This window comes from Mercenaria mercenaria, chromosome 9 (genome assembly GCF_021730395.1).
Source record: "Mercenaria mercenaria strain notata chromosome 9, MADL_Memer_1, whole genome shotgun sequence".
Lineage (NCBI taxonomy): Eukaryota > Metazoa > Mollusca > Bivalvia > Venerida > Veneridae > Mercenaria > Mercenaria mercenaria.
Genome location: NC_069369.1, coordinates 12,412,043 through 12,424,853, shown reverse-complemented (window position 1 = coordinate 12,424,853; position 12,811 = coordinate 12,412,043). Strand labels below are relative to the sequence as shown.

At 36.6% G+C, this 12,811-nt stretch overlaps 1 protein-coding gene across 2 annotated transcripts in view; it reads left to right on the top strand.

Moving 5' to 3' along the window:
* LOC123546479 (nascent polypeptide-associated complex subunit alpha, muscle-specific form-like) overlaps window positions 1-12,174 on the top strand; it is a 29,685-nt gene extending 17,511 nt beyond the window's left edge. Inside the window, exons 7-17 of one of the 2 annotated variants that reach the window (XM_053550816.1) lie at window positions 1,328-1,472; window positions 1,794-1,946; window positions 2,705-3,088; window positions 3,557-3,690; window positions 5,101-5,208; window positions 5,789-5,856; window positions 6,085-6,240; window positions 7,132-7,794; window positions 8,170-8,322; window positions 9,676-9,957; window positions 10,797-12,174. In XM_053550816.1, the coding sequence (XP_053406791.1) occupies window positions 1,328-1,472; window positions 1,794-1,946; window positions 2,705-3,088; window positions 3,557-3,690; window positions 5,101-5,208; window positions 5,789-5,856; window positions 6,085-6,240; window positions 7,132-7,794; window positions 8,170-8,322; window positions 9,676-9,957; window positions 10,797-11,179 (2,629 nt within the window). In that variant the 3' untranslated portion in view covers window positions 11,180-12,174. Of the gene's footprint in view, window positions 1-1,327; window positions 1,473-1,793; window positions 1,947-2,704; window positions 3,089-3,556; window positions 3,691-5,100; window positions 5,209-5,788; window positions 5,857-6,084; window positions 6,241-7,125; window positions 7,795-8,169; window positions 8,323-9,675; window positions 9,958-10,796 lie in introns of both variants that reach the window. The other variant, XM_053550815.1, reaches the window with a different exon arrangement.
* Window positions 12,175-12,811: the final 637 nt, after the last annotated feature.

Below are 12,811 nucleotides of genomic sequence, written 5' to 3'. Positions count from 1 at the left end.
CACGTAGGGTCAAAAACTAGGTCATTAGGTCTAAAAATAGAAAAACCTTGTGACCTCTCTAGAGGCCATATTTCTCAATGCATCTTCATGAAAATTGGTCAGAATGTTCATCTTGATGATATCTAAGTCAGATTCAAAACTGGGTCACGTGGGGTTAAAAACTAGGTCAGTAGATCTAAAAATAGAAAAACCTTGTGACCTCTCTAGAGGCCATATTTTTCATGAGATCTTCATGAATATTGGTCAGAATGTTCACCTTGATGATATCTAGGTCAAGTTCGAAACTGGGTCATGTGGGGTCAAAAACTAGGTCAGTAGATCTAAAAAAAGAAAAACCTTGTGACCTCTCTAGTGGCCATATTTCTCAAAGGATCTTCATGAAAATTGGTCAGAATGTTCACCTTGATGATATCTAGGTCGAGTTCGAAACTGGGTCATGTGCGGTCAAAAACTAGGTCAGTAGGTCTAAAAATAGGAAAACCTTGTGACCTCTCTAGAGGCGATATTTTTCAATGGATCTTCATGAAAATTGGTCAGAATGTTTACCTTGAAGATATCTAGGTCAAGTTCGAAACTGGGTCACGTGGGGTTAAAAACTAGGTCAGTAGATCTAAAAATAGAAAAACCTTGTGACCTCTCTAGAGGCCATATTTTTCATGAGATCTTCATGAATATTGGTCAGAATGTTCATCTTGATGATATCTAAGTCAGATTCAAAACTGGGTCATGTGGGGTCAAAAACTAGGTCAGTAGATCTAAAAATAGAAAAAACCTTGTGACCTCTCTAGAGGCCATATTTCTCAATGGATCTTCATGAAAATTGGTGAGAATGTTCAGCTTGATGATATTTAGGTCAGGTTCGTAACTGGGTCATGTGCAGTCAAAAACTAGGTCAGTAGGTCGAAAAATAGAAAAACCTTGTGACCTCTCTAGAGGCCATATTTCTCAATGGATCTTCATGAAAATTGGTGAGAATGTTCACCTTGATGATATCTAGGTCAAGTTTAAAAGTGGGTCACGTGCCTTCAAAATCTAGGTCATTAGGTCAAATAATAGAAAAACCTTGTGACCTCTCTAGAGGCCATGTTTTTCAACGGATCTTCATGAAAATTGGTCAGAATTTTTTATCTTGATGATATCTAGGTCACATGTGCTCAAAAACTAGGTCACTTTGTCAAATAATAGAAATAACGATGTCATACTCAGTTGAACACTGGGTCATGTGGAGATAGGTGAGCGATTCAGGACCATCATGGTCCTCTTTTTTTTTTAATTAGGGGAGAAATGCTGTGGGAAGTTATTTACCTAACACATGTTCTACTTTTAGAGCTATCCATGGTAAAGCAGCTACTCCAAAGTTGAAGAGTTGGGCAGATATTGTAAAGAAGCCAGCTGTTGTGGGACAGAAATCGCCAGCTAAGCAAAAAGCTATCCCTGCTGTAAAACCACCAACTCCAAGACCTGTTACTAAGGTAATTATTCATATATAATGATTTTTCTGTATTTCCAAGATCTGAAAATGTGAAATTGTTGTGTCTCCTTAATATTGAGCAACTTTTTTCAATGTTTGCTGACCGACAAAACCTTTATTTGAAAGGATAATACAAATGTTATTACTTGCATGACCAGAAAAAAAGTTTACCTTGCTTTTGTCATTGAAACTTTTAAATTAAAATTCCTGATTAACAATGAGAAACTTGGTTACCTAAAATATGCATGGGGATCCTTAAGTTTAAAAAAAAAACCTGTTCAGTAAAGCATCAACAGCAGTAAATGATAAATTTCAATTTTAGACATTCCCAAAGACACCCAGGACAAAGGCAGCTCACCTTGCTCCTACAACAGGTCATGCTGCATCACCAGCAACAATTGTGATTGGCAAGAGGCAGAAGTTGACAAAAACCCCAAAACCTTTGCCAAAGAAAGGAAGGAAAAGTATTGGAAAGGTATTTTTATGCCCCCAAAGGGAGGCATATTAGTTTTTGACTGTCCGTCTGTTCGTTAGTTAGTTCGTTCGTTCATCACAACGTTAACTTTTTGCATGAAGGCACTTTACTCGCGAACCACTGCACCCAGGACCTTCAAACTTCACATGCTGATAGTATTTATTGAGTACACCACCCTACTGACTTTGGGGTCACCAGGTCAAAGGTCAAGGTCACATGGGCCAACATTAACTTTTTGCATGAAGGCACTTTACATGCGAACCACTTTACCCAGGGCCTTCAAACTTCACATGCTGATAGTACTTATTGAGTACAACACCCCTACTGACTTTGGGGTCACCAGGTGAAAAGTCAAGGTGTTGCATGGGGCACTTGTCACCATTAGTGAAAGCTCTTGTAATATTCTTTTATCAGTGTAGTTTTAGCAGTTCAGTTGTATGCTTCTTCATTCCTATTTGAACAGATGTGAATCTTTTTATTTCATACGCAAAAAATTTTGTTTTTGGTAAATCTGGTATTTACTAGGGACGTGAATGCATGGATTCCAATTTCAGAAGATAAAATATTTATGGAAATTTCAATTTCATAGATTGACAAAACTGGGAAATACAGGAAATTATCCCCTTGTGAATATTGGTTTATATTTGATAGTGTTAGGCAAATACTTTAATTTTATGAAATCAATGGTAGATCATTTTAAAAATAATGAATGGCAAAATAGTTTGATGTTGCATTGTTTTGAACTTTTTGTTACACAGAAGGCAAAGAAGTCAGTCGGAAGAGTGAGTCTTGCAGGTGTAAAAGACCTGTTCCTTACCCCACCACAGACCTCAGCCCCATCCAGACAAGAAACACCATCATCGACTGGTACACCAGATTCTGTCCTCTATGCTGATATACCAGATACACCCAATGGACCTGGAGAAATGCTTGTCTCACCTCTTTCCTCGGCCAAGTCTTCTGCAAAGAAGTCGAGAAAAAGTACAAGCCTCATAGGTGTGAAGGAACTGTTCAAAGCCAAAAGAAGTAAATCCCCTGCCAGTCCAACAGGACTGAAGAGATTGATGAAAACACCACGCAGAAAACAAGAACCAGCAAGTCCCTCAGGAGTGGCAAATCTATTTTCCACACCAGTAGAAGAGGTACCAATGTTTGACTTTTTGTGTGATTTTTACACATTAAGCTTTCATCATCTGGTTTGTAGGACCCAATCATATTTATGTAGATTTTGGCAAAACTATTTTGTGACGCTTCCTATTTTCAAAGTCGTTCAGCATGAAGACCATGCGATAAAAAAAATAACAGTTTGGGATTTGAATGGGAATGTGCCACCCTTCCCTTTTTTTTTTAGAAAAATAATGTCCATGTCATTTTTAGCTCGACTTTTCAAAGAAAAGTAGAGCTATTGCACTTGCCATGGCGTCGCCGTTTTTGTTTTAAAAGAACCATGCTATCAAAGAAAAACTAACTTGATCTGGATGAAAATTAAAATCTTGATGAATATTTGACTGACCAATGATTTGATTTAAACCTAACAAGGGTATTCTCTGGTAACTTTGAAAGTACAGTTGAAAATGTGGATTATGTTTTTTTCAAACTTCACATTTCAGAAGGCTGCTCAAAAATCTGCAAAGAAAGTAAAGACCCCAGTACAGTCTGCAAAGAAAACTCCAGCAAAATCTGTGAAGAAAGGAAGAAGTCCAGCAAAATCACCAGCAAAGAAGAATTCACCATTACCTACCAGGTACAGTGCTTATTACAAAAGCAGCTATAGAGATATAGATCTGTAAAAGTTAAGTTTCTTGCTTTTTGTAAGCTTAACTTGTCCATACATAAGTAGCGGTATATATTTGTTTAATAGTACATTTAGCTGCATACAGTTAAAGGTTTTATTGGATTTCATATTGTCATGTTTTCAGTCTAAAGTATCTGTTACCCTCGAACAACATAAATTCATGGAAACCATTGTACTGTCAAACATCTGAAATGCAGGTCCGTTTTTATTTACAGGGCAGTTTACAAGATGTGTTAGAACCAAAATTCATATTTGAAAATAACTTTATAGTATAGATCTGTATTCACATAAAATTGTTCGTGTTATCAGTGCAGTGTGTTAGATTTAAAACAGTACTCAGTCTTGTGTATGTATAGCTAGGCACAATAAATGTGTATTACCACTTTAAGAAAATTTTAACAAATTACTGTTTTACGTGACATCTTATTCCTTAAACACTTGGTTAACTTAAATTCATTTGAGGATTTTCTTTAATTAGAGGTATCTAAAAAAAATTAGTTGAAAATTCACATTGCATATCTTAAGGTTTCGATGGAGGCCTTGAGAAACAAAAATCAAACAACACCAAATCATAGAAAGAAAGAGTTGTTTAACATGAAAATTGAACAGCATGTAAAACATGTATATTACTTTACGAAACAAGTGTCAGTATACTGATATAAACACTGAATTCCGGAAAAGGGCTGCCTAAAGGGGCTCCACTTCCGGACAGTTAAACGCCTTTAAAAACTCACCATTTTCAAAGAGCTGTTACACATGTTTGTTTTGATGCATTTGCAATAGCGTGCGAGTGGTGAAATTTCACGTAACAAGGTGGAACATAGTTTTCAGCAATGTTTATCTTTTTTTCTTTACAAATGGCATTCATTTTCAAAGGGAGACAACTTTTTCTCAAAGATTACTTAAAATAATCGGGAAAAGTTGTTTCCCTTTGAAAATGAATGCCATTTGTACTTAAAATAATCAGGAACAGTTGTCTCCCTTTGAAAATGAATGCCATTTGTAAAGAAATAAAGATAAACAATTGCTGAAAACTGTGTTCCACCTTGTTATGCGAAATTTCACCACTCGCACGCTATTGCAAATGCATCAAAACGAACATGTGTAACAGTTCTTTGAAAATGGTGAGTTTTTAAAGGCGTTTAACTGTCCGGAAGTGGAGCCCCTTTTGGCAGCCCTTTTCCGGAATTCAATGTTTATATCAGTATACTGACACTTGTTTCTTAAAGTAATATACATGTTTTACATGCTGTTCAATTTTCATGTCAAACAACTCTTTCTTTCTATGATTTGGTGTTGTTTGATTTTTGTTTCTCAATGCCTCCATCGAAACCTTAAGTTTTGAACTACAAATTGTAGGCGAGGTGGAAGAAAGCGAGCAGCAACCCCAGTGAAATCACCAGCAGCAAAGAAGCCAAGAAAGGAGGAGGTTCCCACTCCAATTCTAGACTCACCTCAACCTACCAGGTAACTTTAAAGCAATATAATGAGATACTGACTTCGGGGTTACCCGGTCAAAGGTCAAGGTCACAGGGGCCAATGTTAACTTTGCCTGAAGGCATTTTACTTGCGAACCACTGCACCCAGGATCTTCACATGCTGATAGTACTTACTGAGTACATGACCCCTACTGACTGGGGTCACCAGGTCAAGGCCACAGGGGTCAATGCTAACTTTTTGCATGAAGGCTCTTTACTCGCTAACCACTGCACCCAGGACCTTCAAACTTAACATGCTGATAGTACTTATTGAGTACACGACCCCTACTGACTTTGGGGTCACCAGGTCAAAGGTCAAGGTCACGGAGGCCAATGTTAACTTTTTGCATGAAGGCACTTTACTCGCAAACCACTGCACCCAGGACCTTCAGACTTCACATGCTGATAGTACTTATTGAGTACAGGACCCCTACTGGCTTTGGGGTCACCAGGTCAAAGGTCAAGGCACTACGGGGGCATTTGTCACCATTAGTGACAGCTTGTTTTTTGGAGGGGTTTTTGCTGAATAAGACAGTGTAACTATATATATCTGTGTACTTCTTTTACAGGGCAACAAGAAAAGGTGGACTTAAAAAGCTGAAGACACCTGCTAAGGTCACAGCTGTTAGGAAAACAGGTATTTTGTTTTATATAAGTTTACATGTAATATAATTTTAATGCACATGCTTAAAATTATTCAGTTGAATGTATCACATTAAAAGCTCCCTATTTTATTTAGCTATTGAGGCTTATAGGGTGATGCTGTGGATGAGAGTATAACTTAGAACATATGAATGACACATACATGTAGAAGGATAAAAAGATGGAAATGTCTCAAATACTGATTTCTTTTCAATATCTGTAGCAACTCCAGTAAAAGCAGTTTCACCAGTAGCTGGTAGATCTACAAGAAGAAATGTAAAAGCAAGTCCAGCTAAGGCCGTCACTCCCAAGAAAGGAAGGCAGACGAGAGCAGCCCCAAAAGTTGCCACACCAAAAGAAAAGGTCAAGACCGCACCAAGTATGTATATAGTTTCTTGGATTTTAGCCATAGCATTAAAGAAAAAAAGAAATCCTGCTATTAAGTTAAATAAGAAATTACTCTTAATATACATAATGAATGAAAAGGTCAAGAATGTTTTGATTTGCTTAATTAATGTGATAGTTTGAAATCAGATATTGTGTGATACTAATTTTTGTGGATCTCTTGGTTTGGTTAATCCACAAAAGGAAATCACAAAAAAAGTGTAAATTTCCATTCGTTGTATCTTCAGAAATAGAAAATCACAAATCATGTCCGCAGCAAAATCTTTAAAATGTCATGCCCACAGAAATAACTTGATTTCAAATAGTTAAAAAAGATTTCAGTCTCACAAGAACGGTCTTATTTCAACGTTTGACTGTAAGTAGTATTTTAGACTATAGCTGTGAAATTGTTTGCTGGAAAAATTGTTTCTAGCTTGACTATTTGTATTTAATAGGTAGAGCTATTAGAAGCGTATCCGCATTCCAATTTGGTTAACTTTTTGTATTCATTGTTATAAACTGACTTGCATTGCATAGTTTCAGTAACTATTTTTGCAAAATTATGCCCATTATTCGACTTAGGAATTTTTGGTTAAGTTATTGTATATAAACTGGTATCTCAGTACCCACTTGTTGGAATGGATTGAAACATCACACACATGCTCACTGTGATGATGTGACATGCATTGCACAGGTTCCGTAACTCTACTTTGCAGTTTTACAAAATTGTGTTCCTTTTTTCGACTTTAATATTCATTCAAATGGTCAGGCTCTTGAACAGTTGAGCGATGCCCTCTTCAGACAGCTCTTATTCATAGTGTTGTTGGTCATAGAATAGGAAAAAGCAGTTTAAATTGATAGGATGTATTTTCTATTGAAGAACAAGCATCTCCAGCAGTCGGAAGGGTAGGAAGGAGAAAAGCATTTGTACAACTTGAGAAGATTGTTACCCCAAAAGTGGCTACACCAGAAGCACCCAAGGAAGCTACACCTAAGGTGGCTAGGGGCAGATCAACAAGAGCGGCGCCCAAGGTAGCAACACCTAAGGCAGCTACACCTAAGGTTGCCAAGGGCAGGTCAACGAGAGCGGCACCCAAGGTAGCCACACCTAAGACAGCTACACCTAAGGTTGCAAGGGGCAGGTCAACTAGAGCTGCACCCAAAGTAGCCACACCTAAGGCAGCTACACCTAAGGTCGCCAAGGGCAGATCAGCAAGAGCAGCACCGAAGGAGGCCACACCTAAGGCAGCTACACCTAAGGTTGCTAAAGGCAGGTCAACAAGAGCGGCACCCAAGGTAGCCACACCTAAGGCAGCTACACCTAAGGCCGTCAGGGGCAGGTCAACAAGAGTGGCACCCAAGGAAGCTACACCTAAGGCAGCTACACCTAAGGTTGCCAGGGGCAGGTCAACAAAAGTGGCACCCAAGGTAGCCGCACCCAAGGTAGCCACACCTAAGGCAGCTACACCTAAGGTTGCAAGGGGCAGGTCAACAAGAGCTGCACCAAAAGTAGCCACACCAAAACCTGTTGAGAAATCTGCAGCAACTGGTAATTTTCATTATGATCATTATGAAGTTCAATTTCAGTAAAACATGTTTTAATTTTTGACTTCATCAACTGTAACCATAATATGCTTAGAAAGTGGATAATTTCCTTTATCATTTTAGTTTTTGCAAAATTTTTGTTTGTATTTTATACTACACTTTCATACACCTGAAGGGATCTATTAAATGATGATGCTGATCGCCTTCCGGTAAGTCTGTTTCAGTTAAGAATGTTTTGACCAATGATTCTCAGACTTGATGGGCTCTTTGCTTCAGATGTATTCTGTAAATGTTGACCAGTGCCATACAGACAATGAGGAAGGTGTAATGAAGTTTTATATGTTAGACTTGTAAATAAACTGTTTATGAATTTTTTTAGAAAAAGCCATCAGTCCACTGAAGGCAGCTACACCAGCAAAGAAAGCTACAAAAGGAAGATCCACCAGAGCTGCCCCCAAGCAAGCAAGTCCAGTCAAAGAGGTTAAAGTTAGTTCACCAGGACCCATACAGTCAAAGAGATCACTGAAGACAGGTAGGTAGAAATAAAGTCTATAAGGAGAAATTCAAAATAGGTTTGTGCTTCTTACTTAATCCTTTGTATGGTAATTTGTACACATTGGTGAAAGTTCTCCAGCATATGTCGTAGGTTCCAGTGTTTCTTAGTCCCAAGAAGTCATTTTCCGAAACTGTGTAAAGATATTTTGAGAGGGGTAAAGGCTTTACTTGTTTTGGCGTTTCTTTGATATTTCTCTGAGTAGTAAAAGCAAAGTACATTCATCAAATGTATTGCCTATTTTTAGTAACTTAGCAGGTGCCCATTATCAGGTATTTCTTTGATGCATAGTTTTAGCACACCATCTTCCACATGACCTCAAAATAATTATATTTGTCATTGATGAATCAAATGAATTTGTGACAAAATTTTCAGCAATATGAATATTCGTACTCGATTTAGTTCAGTAAGCACTGGTTTATGCACCATACATTTAGATTGCATCATAAGTTGAATGGTCTGTTTCACTTAAGGCTCTGTTACCATTGTAATATACTTCGTAATAATGTAGACTGCATTAAAAGTTTAACAGAAATTGGCTGGAAACAGGTTTTCTGTTGTCTGATGTCAGCTGTGTGCATAAAGATAGCACTGAATCATGTTGTGCAGGCACAAGGTTCCAGCTTAGACAAACATGACCAGCTTTTAACTGAAAACAATAACCATAAAACAACAAAGTCCTGGCCTTGTTGGTAGATAAATACTAAAGGTCAGGGTCCTTTAATTTACAATTTTCCTCTTTTCCTTCTAAAAAGTTTAATCTAATTTTTAAAAAAATATATTACCACTTCATATCCAAACACAAAGGGGTCATGATATCAAATATCAAAATTTTACAAGAAAACAACACATACTCTTATGGAGATCTGCAATTACAGCCAAACAGCTATTTCTCGAAATTAATAAATAACTGCTTGATTTCAGACAAGATTTACCTCACAACATTTAAACTGAAAACGAAGATTTGGCTTTTAGGACGTGTTTAGGACTTGTCAACATAGAGAATACACATATACCTGGCTAGAGGTTTATCACATGGCAAATAATATTACCTTGTTAGTGATTGAAAACAATATGGCTGAAGTTATTTTTGGGCAGCAGAATTTATCTAAGTTTAGGAGAAAAATCTGATATTGTTGGTTTGAAATTAAACCAGCAATTCCTGTCAAGAGAAGGTTAAGGTTGTTTCATGATAAAGATGTTTAAACATCACTGTTCTGTATCATTTGAAAAATTAAGACAGTTTCCTTTTTTATAAAAAGGATGTTAAGTAAAACATTATTTTTAACACCTTTCTTAAGTTTTCATTATTTTTTTTTTGCAATTTTTCAGTTAAAACTCTGAAAGCTGCTACACCAGCCAAGAGAGGACGTTCTGCGCGTGGAGCACCGAAGGCAGCAACCCCAAAACCTGTGGAGGAAGTCAAAGTTCCAACTCCAGCACATGTTGCTAAATCACCTGTGAAAGCAGCTAAAAGGAAGGCAAGCCCAGTAAAAATGACCCTATTGAAAAAGGGGAGAGCAACTAGAGGAGGGCCAAAGGTTGCTCAGGAGGATAAAGTCGCAACTCCAGAACCTTTGAAACCCAAAAGTGGTGCTGCTGCCAGAAATGCAGGTATGCTTCAAATTCAATTACATGGGTGATAATTATCTAATAATTATACTGTTTAGTGATAAAACACCTTTCATAGTTCATCTGAAATGATTTGTCTCCCACTTCTGATTCAATGGTAGAAGCTGGCAATTACTTGCAGAGAACAGGTTAGAACTGGTACAGAATCCATGAACATCTGTTAGGTTAACTGCTTACCTACTCAGTAACTACTTGTGGGTCTATGGATCACTAGGTTCGAGTAACTGATAACATTCATGTAAATATTACCTGTTGTTCCCTTGAAAAAACAATGTCTTCTTGGATGTTCCAAATCATGTAAGAATGGTTTCATCCACTGTCAGATGACAAAAAGTGGAAAACAGTTATCTTGTGAACTGAACAATTTAAGATTTGTTAAACTTCTACTGATCTTGCCAGCAGAAAAATTATTTAAGAATGCGGTATATTGAATATGGATTCTTGTTTTGCAGAGAAAATGTAGAGCATACAGATCTACCTTTACCTTCTAGTTCTTGCTTATGTACAGCAGTTTCGTTACTTTTACCCCCAACTTTAGTGTGTCTTTTAGGTTACTAATAAATTCAGCTAAGAATGTTTGTATACTGTTTCTGGTTCTAACGGTCAATAATTGGACTTATAAATGCAATGCTGGAACATATGAAGAGTCGGTTAATTATGTTACGGTTACCAAAGCTTATAGTTTGGGGAATTTATTTTTTTCAAGTGATAAAAAATGTAGAGAGTATAGAAATAGAATGTTCATTCTATTTTAGCCCTCACAATATTTCTAAAGAAATATAAGAAATCTTCATGCCATATTTGTCTTAAATTAATTTTAGGAAAAGGAAAAAGTCCGTTAAAAGCAGCAACGCCAAAAAAGGCAACCCCTGCAAAAAGAAGTACAAGGGGTAAACCAGTGAAAGCTTCCCCAGTAAAGGCTTCAAAATTGAAACCAGCTAAACCTGTTGAAGTAGTGAAGGAAGCTGTTAATTCTCCACCCAAGAAAGCAACAAGAGGAAAGGCAGTTGCTAAAGTTGCAACACCAAAAAAGGCAGCAACACCGAAGAAGGCTGTAGTGGCAAAGAAGACAACAACATCCAAACTAACTCCTGTAGCATCTCGGAAACGCAAGGCTGAAACTCCTGTGAAATCAGCAGCAAAAAAACAAAAAACATTGAAGGTTGCTACACCTGCAAAACGAGTAACAAGAGCACGACGATAAATTGACAAGATATGATCAGTTATTTTACATGATTCTTATTTATTTATATTGTACTTTTCATCATTGCAAATGTTTATTTTATGTTGTTTCTCTTTCCTTTTTTACAAGTGAATTGGATGTGCAATTGATACAGAGTTATGAAAAATTTTAAGGGGAAATAATTATATACTTGTTGTTGGGTAATGCTGTTTTCATTTTGTGAAATTAGATACGTGTCTTCCTCAAATAAGTGAGTATTTTAGGAAAGAAAATTTAAGTTTTATCTTCAACTTGGTTTTAGTGTAAATAAATCTTTACAATTTTTTGTTTCTTTTACATAATTTATAGTGCATTTCTCATTTTGTATTATATTTCCCACCACTTGATCATTATTTCTGTTCAGTTCATTTCTGTTTTTATTGTTGCAGTTTTATTTTTTGGGTGAAGTAGATAAACTTTATTTTCCAAGTAATAGTTTTAAAAAAATGATAAGATTTCTAAAGGAGGATAGAATTACATTTCAACTCGAGCACCTGTTTCAGTGTGATGAAAGTGATAATATGGTACAGCGCTTTTATTAGTAATAATGATTGCAAATGTGAAAGAATTGGCTGATAGATCTCATATTGTATTCACACTTTTAATATATTCATTAATAACTTTAATTTCATCAGTTTCATTGTACATACCATTTTCATACCAATTAGATACATAGATTTTATACTTTACAGGTATATGAGTCTTGCATGACCCCATGTTTCAAACTAAATATTTGTCACTAGTATTGTGAGATCATAAAATGAATTTCCAATATTTATTTTTGTGTATCTTGTAGTCATCTCTAAATGAAATATAACCAATAATTCTGTGTTCAAAATGCAAAATATATTGCCAGAACAGATTATATAATTCACTTCTGTCTGTCTCTCTTCTTATAGATTTACATATATGATGTATGTTTAGTTGTGTAAGGATTTATGTGGATATTGTTCAGGGCAGTAAACATGTACCTCATACCTGTAGACTTGCTTTTATCTTTCAACACAACTTTTTGTGACTTTTTAGCTCGACTAGATGAAGTATGAAGAGTTATCCTACTCTACCTGGTGTCTGCAACCGCACCTTGGTTAAAGTTTTGATGCACTTTATCTCTGTAATTACTTGATAGATTTGTTTTAAACATAAAATAGTTATTCCTCACCCACCACATAATATGGCACAAGGGCCATAACTCTCACCAATATTTCATGAATTATCCTTCCTTTCTCCTTTCTCCTCCCCCCCCCCCCCCCCCCCCCCATCACCTTTTACTTGGAATTTAGGTTAAAGTTTTGATATTTCACTTTATCTCAGTTATTACTAAATTGATTTGAACTGAAAATAGTTGTTCCTCATCATATGGCACAAGGTGCACACTTGCACCAATATTTCATGAATTATGTCCCCTTTTTGCTCAGAAAATATATTAACTTAATACTTTAGACACAGACTCGAGCTATCATCCAATATCTTCATTAGAGTCGTTAAACACTCCAGTGACAGCTCCAACTTCAGATATGCAGAGTTTTACTATAGAGCATCAAAATTGTTGAGCGTGCTGTCCCCTTTGACAGCTCTTGTTTTAACACATCATGCTGGACAGATTGATACTGC